The sequence below is a fragment of the Aquarana catesbeiana genome, linkage group LG10 (genome assembly GCF_042186555.1).
Source record: "Aquarana catesbeiana isolate 2022-GZ linkage group LG10, ASM4218655v1, whole genome shotgun sequence".
NCBI classification, from domain to species: Eukaryota; Metazoa; Chordata; class Amphibia; order Anura; family Ranidae; genus Aquarana; species Aquarana catesbeiana.
The window spans coordinates 20,753,789-20,771,887 of NC_133333.1; the positions used below are offsets into that span (position 1 = coordinate 20,753,789).

The following is an 18,099-nucleotide window of genomic DNA, read 5'->3' on the forward strand; positions in this document are numbered from 1 at the left end:
GCATAATTGTCAGTTAGGGCTAGTTTACACTTGCGTCAAAACATGGCTTCGGACACGCATTGTTAAAGCTCTCTGAAGGCCAGTTAAAGCTCCTGTCACTAAATAAAAATGTTAGCTTACAGTCCTGTTTACTCCTTGCTTTTGCTTGGTGCTTCGATGAGGCTTCGGTGGGGCTGCGATGAGGCTTTGGTGGAGTTTTGATGAGCCTTTGGTGGGGCTTTGGCGAGGCTTCGGTGAGGGTTTGTGGGGCTTCGATGAGGCTTCGGTGGGGCTTTGATGGGGCTTTGGTGGGGCATCCGTGAGGCTTTGTGGAGCTTCGATGAGCCTTTGGTGGGGCTTTGGTGAGGCTTCGGTGAGGCTTCAAGCAAGCTTTGCCATAGACTTCTATGGAGGCTTTGAAGATGCTTTGAAACACCACTAAAGTGACATGGGGTATCATTTTTGAAGTGAAGCCAAAGAAAAGCAAAAGCAAAGTGGAAACAGGACTGTAAGCTAACCACTTTATTTAGTGACAGGAGCTTTGACTAGCATTCAGAGAGCTTTAACAAAGCGTGTCCGAAGCCTTGTTTTGAAGCAAGTGTAAACGAGCCGCTAATGTGTGTTGAAGCCTCAGCAAGTGTAAATGAGCCCTTAAAGCTACACAGTGCCGTATCACAAAAAATCCTGAAGTGGTTTACGAAGTTAAAGGAAACTGAAACAGCTTTTTTTCGTCATGTACATGTCTACCGGATTCACATTATCACTAGTGGCTGCTATAGCCGATAGCAATAATCAATGTCTTCTCCTGGCAGGGGTGCCCTCCCCCGCCTCCCCAATGGGAACAAACAATTACTGATTCCCCTGTCAGCACTGTCGGTGTTGATGGGGGAATTGTGCAAACTTCTTTCCTTTTTCAAATTTCCCCAATTTTTCACTGTGCATGGCCGGGCTAACTCATTGAAAAGACCGGGAGAGAACATGTTATGGTGTAATTGTGAGCTGGGTCTGAATGGCTAGTCTGTGGCTAGCTGAGAAAGTACACAGTCGTTATTAAATACCCAAGATGAACTTTGATCTGTGTGGTCATGGAAAAGAAAAAAAAAATTAATATTGAAATGGAACATTTGAGTAACATTTTATTCAGAAAACTGTTTTTGAAAAGGTAACTTCGTACAGTTATTACAGTCAGACATGAACATTTAGCCCGGGGCTACATTTACAGGGAAGTCTACCTGCTCAGTTGACTTCCTGAATTCCAATAGAAGATCACTGCTCAGTTTTTTTATAATTGGCTAGTGCTGTTCCTTTAGAGCAACTGTGGACAGCTGCTTAACAAACCATCTCCATGTCATGTCCATGTGAAGGTCAGCTCTGTGCAACCAGACTGCTGGAGGAATGAATGTCGTCCACCAAGGTGCTCATGTGCCCAGATGACGCTGAACCAAGAGCAGTACAAAACATCCCAATAAGCATATCCAGGAAAAGTAGATGAAAAAAAGCGTTATACTAAAGGATTTAGACCCCTTTCACACTGAGGCGATTGCAGGTGCTATAGTACTAAAAATAGCGCCTGCAAAGCACCCTGAAACAGCGGCTTTTGTCTCTTCAATGTGAAAGCCCGAGGGCTTTCACACTGGGGCGGTGCGCTGGCAGGGCGCCAAAAAAAGTCCTCCCAGCAGCTTCTTTGGAGCGCATTAGGAGCGGTGAACTCACTGCTCCTAAAGCGCCCCTGCCCATTGAAAACAATGGGGCAGCGCTGCTATACCGCCGGCAAAGCGCCGCTGCAGCGGCATTTTGCGGGCGGATTTTTCGGCCGCTAGCGGAGGTTAAAACCAACCCGCTAGTGGCCGAATAGCGCCACTAAAACAACGGTAAAACAGCGCTAAAAATAGCGCTGCTTTACCGCTGACGCCCGAGGCGGCTCAGTGTGAAAGGGGTCTTGGGGTCCAAAAGTAACAAGCCAACACATTGTAGGGACTGTAGCACTTTCATCAGGGGTAACATTACTAATATATATGCTGTATATATGTAGATATTTAGGTTTAGATAACATCGAAGTATTAATATAATGTATTAAAGTATAACTAAAGGCAGAATTTTTTTTTTTTTTTTGGATAAGGTGGTGCTGTCTGTGTCCCCATTAGGGAAATTCATTCTCTATTTGTCCTGTTTACCATTACCATTGAAAGTGAACGTTTTGTGTTGTCCCCAGAAAAGTAATAGAGGGGAAATGTTCCAATGGGGACACTAGTTCTGGTGACCTGGGGGGCCCCTAGAGATTCCCTTAATTTTCAGGGATCTCCTTTTAATTCCTGTTTGGTTATGGGACAGGAAGTAAAGGTAAATCTCCCCAATGGGACAAAGTTGGCAAAAGAATAAACCTTACAAGAATATAATTCTCCTTTATTCTATCCAAGATAACAAAAAAAGTTTTGCCTATGGTTCTACTTTAAGGTTTAATATAAATATAAACTGGGTATATATTTCAGCTATGTATCAGCTTGACACTCCAGCTTTGAGTTAAAGTTATTTACCTATGGCATATTCATATCCTATTTTAATTATTGTATACAAATAAATATACACACACATATATGTATACTGTGTATATGTATTTTTTAAAAAATTTTAATAATACACAGAATATTTTACTTTTTATATCCAAATATATATATACTTGGATACCAAAAGAAGAAAAACTCTGTGTTTGATTAAAAATGCAAAAAATGTTTGCTGTTGTACTGGATACGTATGCCTTGGAACTTTTGTACTTGTGCTCAATAGCTACTCTGTATTGTTTTAATAAAAACCCATAAAAATCATCAGTTTTCAAATATGCAAACAAAAATGATTCTATAAAAAAAAAAACATAAAACAAGAAATGCCTTGACAAAGATGGACTGGAATCCATCAAAACATTGAACAGAATCAATTGCTCTTTGAATACATACTCCTGTTAATGACCTGTGAGAGTTTCTACTACTTTCTATCTATCTACTAAAGATAGGATATAATTATTGCCTAGTTAAACAAGTTAAGCTCTGGGCTAGAAATCAATAAATAAATAATGTGGAAAAAAAAATATTATTCGAAGCGGCAATCAAAGGCGTGTGTCACATTTAGATAACTATTTAACTAGGTAAACAAGTAAAGTAACTACAGTGGAACCTTGGATTATGAGCATAATCCATTCCAGGAGAATGCTTGTAATCCAAAGCACTCGCAGATCAAAGCAAGTTTCCCCATAGAAGTTAATGGAAACGAAGATAATACATTCCGCATTGACTTCTATTACATGCAATACCGCATGTGGCCAGAGGTGGGGGGGCGCCCGAGAGCCTCGGAAATACTCAGGGACAGCTCGGCTGAACATGGAAAGCCTTGGAAAGGCATGGAAACACTCGAGAACGGAGTATTTCCGAGTATTTCCGAGTGGTTACGAGTATTTCTGAATGGCTTAAAACGGCTCCGAACCGTTCCGAATGTCCCCAGCGCCCTCGCACCTCTGGCCAAATGCGGTACTGCACACCCCATTAGCTTGAAAGCGAGTCAGAATTTTAAAAATAAAGTTGCTCATCTTTCAAAACGCTTGTTAACCGCATTGCTGGTAAACCAAGGTTCCACTGTAATAACAAGTAGGAAATTAGGATGAGAATTGCTACCCTGTTTCCCTGAAAATAAGAACTAGCGTGATTGTCGGTGATGGCTGCAATATAAGCCCTACCCCCCAAATAAGCCCTAGTTAAAGGCCTTGTAGGTCTTATTTTCAGGGTAGGGCTTATTTTCGGGGAAACAGGGTAGGGCTTATATGGGGGGTAGGGTTTATATTGCAGCCATCACTGACAATCACGCTAGGTCTTATTTTTGGGGAAACAGGGCAATGTGAGCTCATATGAGACATGCCATAACTGCCAAACATAGCTGTCTTCTTACACCTGCACTTAAACTGACCATAAATGAGAGGACATTATCAAAAATGTTCAAGGCTGCAGATCTTTATTTTTTTAACTCATACTGCCTTCCTCCCCTAACTAACTTCATACTGCCTTTGCCTTCAACTAACTTTTCACATTTGATAAAAGTGGAACCTTCATCTAGGTGCGCCCATTGACAATGTCTTTGATGTCTTTCAAATCAAGACAAGAGCTTACATGATGACATTGCAAAGAATTTGGCACTCCATCCTATTAAATACCCCAAAGGAGCTCTCTATACATCAAGCGCTAAAAAGTCAAATATCAATCAGCCTTATAAACTTCTCCATTTTTAAAAGCTCTAAAAAAGTAACTTTGTCAGCAAGATGGCAACTATAGAACCCAAGAGCCCAACATGGAGGTCGACCGCCCCGTCACTGCAGAACATCTTCGAATCGACGTTTAACCCTTGGATAGTGGTCGTCTGGTTTCCAAATATTTCACAATAGTTTCTGGTGGCACAGCCACGAAGGGCATCGTTTTTTGTCACTGTTCCTGGAGATGAAATAATACAAACTTAAAAAAAAAACACAGATTTTATAGAGACAACGAAAGAGATACTAAAATTGATAAATGTTCTTCTTTTAATATAGATGAGCATTTGGGTGAGCGGATATCTCCCCGTCAATAACCACCTTTAATTTATAACCATTTTTTCCAGTTTGTTCTAGGTCCAGGCTAAGGTAAATACCTGACAGTCTTCTGGCCATACGGCCACATTTCATCTCATCTCCGGTGCACTCAACTGTATCACTGGTGTAGCAGTAATCAGAGGTTTCTGAGAAACAAGCCCGACATGTCAGTCCGTTCTTCTGTGAGCTCACTGGTGGCACTTTTCAAGAAGAAAAAATATAACTAAACACAAATAAAACTGATAGTAAAAAAAAAAATTCAAAAAATGTTATGAATAGTTAAAATAAAAAGAATAAAAATCAACTGAAAAATATCAGCTAAAGGGAAAAGGAGAAGAAAGAGTGAATTAAGGCTGACTAAATTTACCTAAGGCCTTATACTGGGTTACGTAGCTGCAATTTGTTTTTGTCTTTTACTTTTACTAACATGTGCTGATCAAAGGTAACTCCTTCACAAATTACTATAAATTACTTCACAAAGCCACCCCAATTTCTGCAGACCATCATGCCTATATGCGTAAATGGTCTTCTATTCTTCAACGTCCCATCACTCTCCCTTGTTGGAACAAAATATGGACATCTACTTCCAAACAATCTAGATGTGTGGCACAGACAGAGATGGCTTACAAAATCCTTATGTTCTGGTACAGAACCCCTGAAGTCTTGCATTGTGAAGACCGTTCTCTTTCCCCCTTATGCTGGCGTTGTGGTAAAACTAGAGGTACCCATTTCCATATCTTTTGGAAATGTGAGAATATTGTGCCTTATTGGTCTATGGTAATGTCCCTGATCCAACAAGTACATTCTTTATTGCTGGATTCGCTACATTGTCTTTTAGGCCTCCCTTTCCCTGGTATTGGAAAGTCCATGAATAAGCTTGCTTTTTTTATTTTGTTAGCGGCCAAAAGAACGATTCCATTACAATGGTTATTCCCTACCCCCCCTCTCAGGTCCATCTTCTGAAGGTGATTTTAGAAATACTTAGAGTTTGGTACCCCTTCTGGTCTCGATTGAACGAGACATGCGGGAGATATAAGCCCTAAGCTTTTCTGTCCCTCCGTTTCATGTCTCTACTCTCTCTACTTTGACCCCTGGTGTATTTTCCTTATAGAATAGAGCCATATGTCGCAATTGCACTTATTTTCCTTCTTTTGTTTTTTTTTTTTTTATAGTTACTAACGATTTGTAACCCACTTTAACCATTGTTCTCCACCTCTGGTCCTGTTTCCATCAGTGGTGTTTTCTATGCATGATCTATTTTTGAAATTTTGTAAAACCTTAATAAAAATACAATTAAAAAAAAATAAAAAAAATAAAGAGTGACATGCTGGGTATCTATTCACTCGGCATAACATCAACTGTTATATTTTACCAAAAATCGGGTATTATATTGTGTGCAATAAAATCATTTTTATTCTATAGCACCTCTACTATATATTTATATATATATATATATATATATATATATATATATATATATATATATATATATATATATATATATATATATATATATATATATATATATATATATATATATATACACCGTATATACTTAAGTATAAGCCAAGTTTTTCAGCACATTTTTTTGTGCTGAAAGTGCCCCCCCCCCCTCAGCTTATACTCGAGTCAAGCACTTTTCTGGTGCAAAGAATGACATTTTCCTAAACGAATTTAGGGCCCCGTATCTCGGGGCCACTTGGTGCTAGGAACCCCAAATGTGCAAGCCCAGTGGTACTAGCACTACAACATACAATGTATTCAAAGCTGGCCCCGAGATATGGGGACCCAAAGTCAGTTCAGAAAATGTCATTCTCTGCTGCAGAAAACTGCTTGACATTTTCTGAACCAACTTTGGGGCCCCGTATCTTGGGGCCACTTGGTGCTAGGAACCCCAGCTTTGGGTATGTTGTAGTGCTAGTTCCACTGGGTTTGCACACCAAATTTGGGGTTCCTAGCACCAAGTGCACCGCGATACGGGGCCCCAAAGTCGGTTTGGAAAATGTCAAGCAGTTTTCTGCAGCAGAGAATGACATTTTCTGAACCAAATTTGGGGCCCCGTATCTTGGGGCCACTTGGTTCTAGTAACCCCAAATTTGGTGTACAAACCCAGTGGAACTAGCACTACAACATACTAGGGTTCCTAGCACCAAGTGGCCCCAAGACACGGAGCCCCAAAGTTGGTTCAGAAAATGTCAAGCAGTTTTCTGCAGCAGAGAATGACATTTTCCGAACTGACTTTGGGGCCCCGTATCTTGGGGCCAGCTTTGGATATGTTGTATGTTGTACTGCTAGTACCACTGGGTTTGCACACCAAATTTGGGATTCCTAGCACCAAATGGCCCCGAGATACAGGGCCCCAAAGTTGGTCAACTTTGTCCACCTGCAGCAATGTCATTTCGAGACCCTTTGAGTCCAGAGACCCCAAATTTTGGCTGCAGCTAGGTAGGGCATCTAGGAACCCTTAACTATAGAGTTTGAAGTACAGGGGACCTATGGCTGCAAATGGGCACAGTGAGGCTGCAAATGGACATTGTTGACCCTCTTTTCCACTTACAGTAGCTGTGCATTTCTCCCGCTAGGCTTATACTCGAGTTAATAAGTTTTCCCAGTTTTTTGTGGTAAAATTAGGTGCCTCAGCTTATATTCGGGTCGATTTATACTCGGATATATACGGTATATATATATATATATATATATATAATGTTTGGGGGCAAGAAAAGTAGATTTTTACATATAAGTGAGAAGTGTTAGAATTGTCTGGTTAGCAAGTGGTTAAAAAAAAAAAAAAAGAAATATTTGTCATAAATGTCATGCTACATCAGGTATGAGTTGCCTCATCATAAATAGGTGGATATATAAAAAAAAAAAAGAATCTCTGTTACAACAGTTTGGACCATCTTCTTTGACGCTATCATTGTATTACACCTTATGAAAGAGATTCACATGTACATTGACATCTGTTTTCATTGTTCACATTGAAAACGTTAATAAAAAAGAGTTGAATTAAAAATGTATTAAAAAAAATATATTTTTAGTTCAATAAAGTATTTTAAGAAATGATGCACTGATCTCTTTTTGAAAATGCTAATTCTAATTGCTGCTATGGTGTCCGTCTGGCTTTATTGCTTTCCGAAGCATTGACTCGTCTCCAGTGAGGTTCAATCTTATCGACCCCACAAAAGACATTAGACTAGGATCCCTATTATTATTATTATTATTATTATAATACAAGATTTATTATGGTATAATCTAAGATGATTACAAAGACTATGCTTTGTAAATCCTTTCTTTATATTATTTAGATGCTCATTCATTCTAATATCTAACTTTCTCGTAGTCGGACCAACGTATTGGCTACAGATAAGAAAAAAACTGCCTCCTTATCTTTCACCAATAGGGGAGTTCAATAAGGTATTTAAAGAAATTCTGTGCTGTTCTCTTTCGGAAAATGCCAGTTCTATGGCTGCTATGCCGGCCGCCTGGCTTTATTGCTTTCCGAAGCATTGACTTGAAACAGATAAGCAAATCAGAAAAGAAAAGAAAATAATAAGCTGCATACTTTCTCCAGGTCAATGATTCATAGCATTGAGATCAGAGGTGCAGCATGACAGCCTGGGGAGTGCTATTTTCAGAGGCAATGTATTTCCCTAATGATAGGTTGTCCTACAAGCACAGAAGTATTTCATCATCTTCATCTTACTGAACGCTCAGCAAACTTGTGTGCGACTTACAGGTAGGGAAGAGTGGGGTGCAGTTATCGGTATCACAACACGAAGTCCCCGTCCTCACTTTTCCGTAGTTGAAGGTCAGGCTTCCATTCAGATTGCACTGCGAGCGTGATCCACAGCTTAACGTATATTGTGGGGACTCTGATATCACTGTGTTTGTTAGATAACAATAGAGTTAAAGTGTACATCAGGTCAAATAAAAATAAAAAAGTGCATTTTTTCAATACATACACATTTTACCTCGTTTTATCTCTTTAAAACACTGCAAAACAAAGTAAAAAATTGGCGATCCTGCCAGAAATCCACTCGGGTTTGTTTACTAAAACTGGAGAGTGCAAAATTTGGTGCAGCTCTGCATAGAAACCAATCAGCTTCCAGCTTTTTATTTATTTATTTATTTTTCAATCAAAGCTTAATTGAACAAGCTGAAATTAGAAGCTGATTGGCTACTATGCAGAGCTGCACCAGATTTTGCACCCTCCAGTTTTAATAAATCAACCCCATTGTGTGCCTAAAGTCCTAAACACCTTGTATATACACTCATACAGGCATGTTAAGGTATATAAGCATATACAGTACAAGTGTAAAATTCTTCTTCATCCTCTTCTAGCTGCCAGAGTTTCAATGTATATATGTATCTGCATATACATGCGCATTCGCATAACTTTCTGCACTCAAACATAACATTTTCTTTTTTTTTTTTACTTGCGATTTCGCCAATAGAGAGAGGACCCGCCCAGTTTCCTTTCGGCCAGCCCCTTTTCTCTATTTAAGGGCTAGACTAATTAGGGGTCACTTACTGGTGGAGCGGGTCCTCGGGAGACCCAGACACACTGCTGGACATCTATATAACTTCCCTTTCTCTTCCTGGTTGGAATCTGGATACCTGTCTATGGCAGCTTTGCTCTCTTTCCTTGATTACATATCCGTTGGTAAGAATTATACTGGCCTCTAGTTGTGATTAACCTTGATACGGGGTGGTTACTTCTATGTTGTGGATATAACCTTGGATTTGGTTTCCTATAATGTAGACCTGATATTCGATTTTGGTCATCACTAGAAGTGACTGTCACACGGTCATTACCTATATGGCTTAATCAAACCGAGGTTAGTCACAATGTATTTGGCCATGATTTTCAACTGTATGGGACCATATAAGAGTGACTATGATCTCTCCCTTGCTATTTCTTTATGATCTCTTTTTTGCTATCTTTTAATATAGAGCATATGTGATATTTGATGGATACGTCAGCTGTTTTCCACATTACTGAGAGGATGTCAGCAAGTTTGTGTATCAATATTTGGTCTCCCCTTAGCCTGAGTGCACCTGACCTATAGACAAATGAGGTATTTTCCCTCTTTTGTTTTATTGTATTCCCCTTTATGTCACGGGATAGGATGTATAAATATGTATGTTTGTGTATATATATATATATATATATATATATATATATATATACTCTATGTTGTTTTGTCTGTGCTTACTAGATATGTACAGCCAGACATGGAGATTGAAGCTCCGAGGAAGCGATGCATACCGTGAAACATGTAGGCAAGCTCAACACTACGTCTGATCATTTCTCTCTATGTGGATTTTATATATGTGAGCTGTACATTGCCCTATGGATGTATTTCCTATTTTATATGTGTTTGTATGAATAAACTGCAATTTTTTCTATTTTTTCTGTATTTCTATGTATATATCCAGAGGCCACCACTAAATGCCCATCTTGTTTGCATTCTTCCTTTTTTATATACTGGGTTGGTGCTCTCTGGATATCAGGTTGTTCTCTATCTTTCGTACATTCAAACAATACATTGATTTACTAAAGGCAAATAGGCTGTTTAGTTTGCAAGAGGAATTTAGTAAATAATGAGGTGAAGTTATACTGACTTCCTTTATCCAATCATGTGCAAGCAAAAAAGCCTTTTTTTTCTTTTTGTTTTTAATTGCACATGATTCGGTATTCTTTACAAAGTGAAACTTCACCAGATTCACCAAGCTGTGGGGAAGATTCCCTTTGCAAAGTGAACCCAATTACATTTACTCATTGGCACTTGTAGACCATCTGCAGGTGTCATCTTAAACAGGAGCCGTTGCATTTTGGCAGTGTCAGGGCTAGGCTCAGCCCTTCCTTCTCTGAGCTGGCCGCTCAGCTGTCAGCTAATTGCCAGCTCCTATCTCTTCACAGTTACTCAGCTGTTGATGATATCCTGCTCGTCAGTCCTGCCTATTTAAGCTGTCCAGTCCAGAGGTTCTCTGCCTTCGCCTTGGTCAACATCACAGAAACTATCTCCTGAGATCCTGTTCAAGACTTGCTTTGCTGACATCCCTTCTGGCTCCAGATCCTGCTTGCTGTTCCACTACATTGATCCCTGACTTCTGGCTTGGCTGACTATCCATTCCGGTTACTGAACTTTGGCTATGTTTTGACTATGTTTGTTCTTTTTACTTTTATTATTAAACAAGTGTGATTTAACTGTACTTCTGTCTCAGTCTGATTTCATGGTTTCTGACAGGCAGCTAGTAATAGCAGATGGAGAGGAGCTGGACTTAAGAGATCCGTCCTAAAATTTATAGTATAAAATACCTATCTGAGACATATATCTATTTATAACATTAGAGTGGAAGCTCCTCGGGGGTGAGGCTAATGCGAATAGTTGTATATACGGTGTGAGTGCTGTGAAATATTTTAGTACTATATTGAAACAGAAAATAATTAAATGGTAATTGTACTCAAATGCAGCCCTGTTCTCTTCACAGTTATTCAGACTCCAGAAAAAGTAAGTGACCCCCTATTAGTATACAGTACATATGATTATTATGCATATTATTATACCTGTTGTTACAAGAGTGTAGGAAGCGACACAAACTTGATCTGATGAGCAGGGCACTGATAATCCATTGCACGGGGAGCCATGCATGTGCCAGCAACTTTTGCATGAGATGGAGAAACCTGGTGTTCAAAAAGAGAATAATATATCTATTTTAATTTAAAGTATTACTATAGAATTTTTTTTCTTTTAGTTGCAGCGCCTGTGCCCTGGGCTGACTAAACGTTGTATTTAGCTCTGCTGTAACTAGCTGAGTTGCAAATTTCTTTTTAGGTCTGATCAGGGTTACCCCTAAACCTGGTGGCTGACTGCTTCTGCCTGCTTCCGGAATAATGCTCCAGAAATAGTGTGGGAGGGTCAGTCACTGGTTTATGGTTATTTGACCTTAGCCAATCTCTGGGAGGCTGGCCCAGACGGTATGGCTGGGGAGAAGATACATATTTGTGAGAATCTGAGCAGAGATGTCTCCCCCTGGTGCTTTTCCTCTGAGAGGGGGCATGTGTGAGAGTCCCAGAGTAGCTACTATTAGTAGGCCTCAGCATGTTCTATGGGCTGAGGACCTGAAAGAAGACTTGCCTGAAGGAAACTTGTCCGTGGATGCTAGGCAGGAGAGGTTGTGGTCTTTTCTGCCTGTAGCACCAGGTGTGGAAGTACTTCTTCAGGTTGAAATGCCAGAAGATGCTGCAAAGGACTGTGACTGCCCTTACAGGGTCTCAGATTTGCTGGCTGTCCCCTCTTTACTCAACACTGTTTTGGAAGCTGCTACTATAGGGCCCAACATTGCTGGAACAAAAACATTCAGGAAACTGTCCTCTAAGATTCATGTGGCTAGGGTATTCTGTACCCTCAACTCTCCTCCCTGCATTTTGTTCAATGATCTCTAAAAAGACACTTAGACTGAGTTTGTCAGTGTGCTTCTGGAACTGAACACAGGGTGGTTAGCCAAAGGACAGGTGAAGGGGACCTTGTATATTTCCACTGCCCCCCTCTGGGGGCTATTGTTACATGGTTTTGTATGAGGTAGAGAATGGTTAAAACCTTGCAAGTTTTTTTTTTACTGCAAGACAGACGGGGATGAATTGAGTTTTCAGTCCCAAGTACCATGTCAATAAAACATTGTACTTTTTGCTTCTACTAATCTAAAAGCAGTTCTACATATACACATCCAAAATATACAAAGATAGGCCTGTGGTGAAAAGGAGACGCAATTGTAGGCAGGAGTTAAGCCTCTGCATAGCTAAGTCCCCCCTAGGGGTGGGTCATCCTGTTGTCTATATAATGTCTGTTTGGGGTGGAGCCTGAGAAGTGTGGGAAGAGTTGGACTTAGATAGACATCATGTAGGCTGAAAGAAGTCTGAGTGGTGGCTGGGATGCTGGTAAATAGTCTGGAGCCTTGAGGAGATTCTCTTTATTCCTTTTGAGGGAATGGATCTGTAAGCCGTGAGGTGGGGGGCAGCTTGACCCAGTACCCTTTAGATTGAATGGTAGGTTACTTAGCAAGAAGCTGCAATAGACTGATCTTGTTCCAGAATCCTGCGAGTAGAGCCTGTGCTGCACCTTACAGTTACTTCATGGTCCCCAGCCATGGTCCTACCTAGCTGCACCTGTGCTAAAGCTACTGCATGGTCCCCAGCCATGAACATATCTAGCTGTACCTGTGCTAAAGCTACTTTATGATCCCCAGCCATTAAAATATCTAGCTGCACCTGTGCTAAAGCTACTTCATGGTCCCCAGCCTTGAACATATCTAGCTGTAACTGTGGTAAAGCTACTTCATGGTCCCCAGCCATGAACATATCTAGCTTTACCTGTGCTAAAACTACTTCATGGTCCCTAGCCCAGAACATATCTAGCTGTACCTGTGCTAAAACTATATCATGGTCCCCAGCCATGAACATACAGTATCTAACTGTTAGCTGTTTCTGTGCTACAGCTACTTCATGGTCCCCAGCTGTAAACATATCTAGCTGTACCTGTGCTAAAGCCACTTCATGGTCCCCAGCTTTAATCCTATCTAGCTGCACCCATGACAAAGCTACTTCATGGTCCCAAGCTGCAGTGACCAGGGGGAACATTCCAAACTCTGCCCCCCTCCAAGATGCATGAGTATTATGTGTTAGCAACAACAACCCCCCTAAGCATAAATCTTCCATCCTCCCAGGACAAATTCTCTTCCCAGCACAAATCTCTGCCCCCCCCCCTTCCAGCTCAAATCCTCTCTGACCCAAATCCCCCAACTCTTCCTAGAACAAATCCTCTACTCCTCAAATCCCCCCCCCCCGAGTACATATCCCCCTCCCAGCACAAATCCCCCCTGCTAGCACAATTCCCCCCTGATTTCCCCTCCTAGCACAAATAGCCTCCAATCATCCTTACTGGCACAGATCGCCCCAAAAAAGTTTCTCCTCCTAGCACAAATCCTCTTCCCCCACCCCCCTCCCAACACAAATATCCCCCAAATCACCATTCCTAGCACCCTCCTAAATTTCCCCTCCTACAACAATTCTTACTCCCTTGCTGCCCCCCCATATCCCCCCACCCAGCACAAATCCCCTCCCCCCATCTCCCTGTGGCACCCCACTATCTCACATGATACCACAGTGCCCCTCCTGCCCACCCCTTGTCCCGACCCTGCCGAGCTGTGAAAATAACTAGCTGCACTTGTTCTAAAGTGACTTTATGGTCCCCAGCCATGAACATATCTAGCTGGATGTGTGCTAAAGCTACTTTGTGTTCCCCAGCCATGAACATATCTAGTTGTACCTGTGCTAAAGCTACTTCATGGTCCCCAGCCGTGAACATATCTAGTTGTAACCAGGGCTTTTTTTCAGCTGGAACATGGTGGAACTCAGTTCTGCCACCTTTGGCTCAGGCCCTCTGCTCCCTGCTCACCACTATCATTTGTAAACACAGAAGTCCGGCTTCTGTGTTTACAAGTGACAGCGTGTCTCAGATCTGATCTCCTTTGCAGCTCCCACTAAGTGCAGGATGAGGACAAGGGAGATGCAGGTGCCCAAACTGCAGTGGGGTAATGGGCGGGAGGGGGGTATCGTGTGGTAGGCTGACCCCTCTGTGATTTCCATTTTTCCCTGGTACTCGGATGTCGACACCCCCACTAGATGATCTTGCTGCAAGTGAGAGGTGAAGCCACCTATAGTGTGCAGGGAGGTACTAGAGCCTCCTAGGTGCTTCAGCTTAATATGGCAACAAAAGAAAGACATGTTGAAGATGGCAGAGCTTTTAAGAAGGGGGAGGAGAATATGGGACAGTGTAGGTGGGGGGGTGGTCAAAGTTGAAAGGGGTGAAATTGAGTTGTGATTGGGGGATGCAGAGGTAAGCAGCTGTGAAACATGGCTGAACTCTGCACTGTGTGTGTAGTTAACTCCTGAATTCTGCATGTAGCGCACCCCTGAACTCTGCACTCTGTACATAGTGCACCCCTGAACTCTGCACTCTGTATATAGTGCACCCCTGAACTCTGCACTCTGTATATAGTGCACCCCTGAACTGTGCACTCTGTATATAGTGCATCCCTGAACACTGCACTCTGTATATAGTGCACCCCTGAACTCTGCATTCTGTATATAGTGCACCCCTGAACTCTGCACTCTGTATATAGTGCACCCCTGAACTCTGCACTCTATATATAGTGCACCTCTGAACGCCGCACTCTGTATATATTGCACCCCTGAACTCTGCACTCTGTATATAGTGCACCCCTGAACTCTGCACTCTGTATATAGTGCACCCCTGAACTCTACACTCTGTATATAGTGCACCCCTGAACTCTGCACTCTGTATATAGTGCACCTCTGAACGCTGCACTCTGTATATAGTGCACCCCTGAACTCTGCACTCTGTATAGTGCACCCCTGAACTCTGCATTCTGTATATAGTGCACCCCTGAACTCTGCACTCTGTATATAGTGCACCCCTGAACTCTGCACTCTGTATATAGTGCACCTCTGAACGCTGCACTCTGTATATATTGCACCCCTGAACTCTGCACTCTGTATATAGTGCACCCCTGAACTCTGCACTCTGTATATAATGCACCCCTGAACTCTACACTCTGTATATAGTGCACCCCTGAACTCTGCACTCTGTATATAGTGCACCTCTGAACGCTGCACTCTGTATATATTGCACCCCTGAACTCTGCACTCTGTATAGTGCACCCCTGAACTCTGCACTCTGTATATAGTGCACCCCTGAACTCTGCACTCTGTATATAGTGCACCTCTGAACGCTGCACTCCGTATATATTGCAGCCCTGAACTCTGCACTCTGTATATAGTGCACCCCTGAACTCTGCACTCTGTATATAGTGCACCCCTGAACTGTGCACTCTGTATATAGTGCATCCCTGAACTGTGCACTCTGTATATAGTGCATCCCTGAACTCTGCACTCTGTATATAGTGCACCCCTGAACTCTACACTCTGTATATAGTGCACCCCTGAACTCTGCACTCTGTATAGTGCACCCCTGAACTCTGCACTCTGTATATAGTGCACCCCTGTACTCTGCACTCTGTATATAGTGCACCTCTGAACTCTGCACTCTGTATATAGTACACCTCTGAACGCTGCACTCTGTATATAGTGCACCCCTGAACTCTGCACTCTGTATAGTGCACCCCTGAACTCTGCACTCTGTATATAGTGCACCCCTGTACTCTGCATGTAATGCACACGTGGTATTTAATGCCCTTTTACAACCTTCCCACTGTTAGTGAAATATGGATACACCCCATATTTGATGCAGCTTGGAGGATTTGTGTGGGGGAGGAGGGTTGTGGGGGGTCGTGGTTGAGTTCCTGCACTTATTCCCTGAGAAAAAAAGCCCTGGTTGTCACAGTTCTGCAAACTGTCTCATGGTTCTCAGCTGTGAGTGAAGGACCGTGTTGCTGCTGTTTAGAGCAAGAGAGAGTTGTCCTGTACAAAAAGACAAATGCTGCCTAGACTGTTTTATGAGCTGGACTGAATGGCTGTGTACCTGGCTTCCTTGGCATTGTTGAAGGGAAGAACCAATTAAATCTACAGCCGCCCCTTCAGGGGTAGCATTACACCAGTCTTGAGAGGAGCACTGCTGCTTACAATCCTCTTCCGTCTATGACATTTGGGGGTGTTTGTTTGAGGTAATGGAAGGTAAAATATAACCATATAATTGAAACATTAAACCAGGGGTGTCAAACTGGTGGCCCTCCAGCTGTTGCGTAACTACAAGTCCCATGAGGCATTGCAAGGCTGACAGTTACAAGCGTGACTCCTCCCATAGGCAGAGGCATGATGGGACTTTGTAGTTTTGCAACAGCTGGAGGGCCACCTGTTTGAGACCCCTTCATTAAACCCTTACCTTATGGGTGTTTTTTTTTTTTAAATATCCATTCATAAATTGTGGAAAATAAGGGTGAGTAGTGAGACAGGGGATAATTATATGTGTAGGTACAGGCGTATTTAAACCCCCAAACCTTTTGTTTATAGAAAAGTACCAGATTAGCAGTGATGAGCAAAGATTCATTTAGAAATATTGCACTTTTGCAAGCATATCGAGTGTCAATAATTGTCATGGCAGAAAGCAGGGATGTCCCCGAGTGCTAAGACAATCTTACCTGTAGAAGCGAGGCTGCAAATCACGAGCAGGAGTCCCAGAGGCTTCATGATGTTCTCTGTGTATGGATGGATGTGAGAACTCTATCTAGGAACAGCTCTGACGACCTTATACCAGAGAGACGTCAGGGCGGAAGACTGCAAGGTGAGGAGGAGGTACCTATGAGATATCGTCTTTCATAAGACGTGCCGTATATCGATTTTCACAATTGTCTTTTTAATACCTTCGATGATTATCAGCTTTAGTCTTTATTCAGCGGAATGTTCTACAAGTCTCAGCATGCCGGTTGGGAAGAAAATGTGAAACTCAAGGCAGGAACAAAAATGATCCTTGCAGTGCCGTACTATGTAATAAACGATCATTAATGTTAAACTAAACCCATCAATTTAGTTTTAAAAACAGTTCTATCCCCATCATGCCCTGATGCGAACCGTCACATCTGCTTGTGCTCTCATCCAAACTGTCAAACCATCAAAAGGCTGGTGTCATAACTGATCACATGTGCAGCACCATAGCAGTTGCAGGTCAAACAGAGACCAAGGTGGCGGCTTCCTTGGCTGAAAGTGATAGGGGGGTTTACTTCCGCTTTAAAGCAGAACTGCAATCTCCTCTCCTTAAGGCTGGATTCACACCCATGCATTTTTAGTGCTTTTTGCATTTTGTAGATTTGCACTACAGAAGGTGTTCAATAGGAAACCATGGTAAATGGATTGTAGTGCAAATCTGCAAAATGCAAAAAGCACTAAAAATGCATAGGTGTGAATCCAGCCTTACAGCCAAGGAAGCCGCCGTCTTGGTCTCTGTATGATCGACAACTGCCATGGTGCTGCACATGTGATCAGTTATGACACCAGACATTTGATGGTTTGACAGTTTGGTTGAGAGCAGAAGCAGATGTGATCGTTATCACTCACAAGTCACGGCATGCCTTGTAAGGAACTGTTATCAGAAACATTTGAAAGGTCAGAAAATAGCCACTTGCCGACCCCATAACCTGGTTATACGGCGGCAGAGCGTCTCTCCTGCACCGGATCGCATACCTAGTACATGATCTGGCATATCCAGGTAGGGGGCGTGTCTGGCTGCTGAATGACCGGGCTATTTTTTGCGATTCGGCACTGTGTCACTTTAACTGACAATTGCGCGGTCGCACGACGTTGCATCCAAACAAAATTTACGTCCTTTTTTCCCCACAAATAGAGCTTTCTTTTGGTGGTATTTTATCATCTCCGTGGTTTTTGTTTTTTGCGCTATAAACAAAAAAAAGAGCGACAATTTCGAAAAAAACACAATATTTTGTACTTTTTTGCTATAATAAATGTCCCCATTTAAAAA

At 42.1% G+C, this 18,099-nt stretch overlaps 1 protein-coding gene across 1 annotated transcript; it reads right to left on the minus strand.

Moving 5' to 3' along the window:
* Window positions 1-1,102: 1,102 nt before the first annotated feature.
* LOC141110429 (phospholipase A2 inhibitor and Ly6/PLAUR domain-containing protein-like) lies at window positions 1,103-16,924 on the minus strand. The gene is made up of 5 exons (XM_073601774.1): window positions 16,766-16,924; window positions 11,157-11,273; window positions 8,320-8,466; window positions 4,645-4,785; window positions 1,103-4,448 (listed from the first exon to the last, which is right to left on the minus strand). Exons 1-5 carry the CDS (start codon window positions 16,812-16,814, stop codon window positions 4,255-4,257), a joined length of 648 nt encoding a protein of 215 aa, XP_073457875.1. The 5' UTR covers window positions 16,815-16,924; the 3' UTR covers window positions 1,103-4,254.
* Window positions 16,925-18,099: the final 1,175 nt, after the last annotated feature.

Coding starts and splice junctions, on each gene's coding strand:
- LOC141110429 (XM_073601774.1), bottom strand. CDS start 16,814: ATGAAGCCTCTGGGACTCCTGCTCGTGATTTGCAGCCTCGCTTCTACA. Junction 11,274..16,765: donor TTGCAGCCTCGCTTCTACAG/GTAAGATTGTCT, acceptor TTTGAACACCAG/GTTTCTCCATCTCATGCAAA. Junction 4,449..4,644: donor TATGGCCAGAAGACTGTCAG/GTATTTACCTTA, acceptor TTTCATCTCCAG/GAACAGTGACAAAAAACGAT.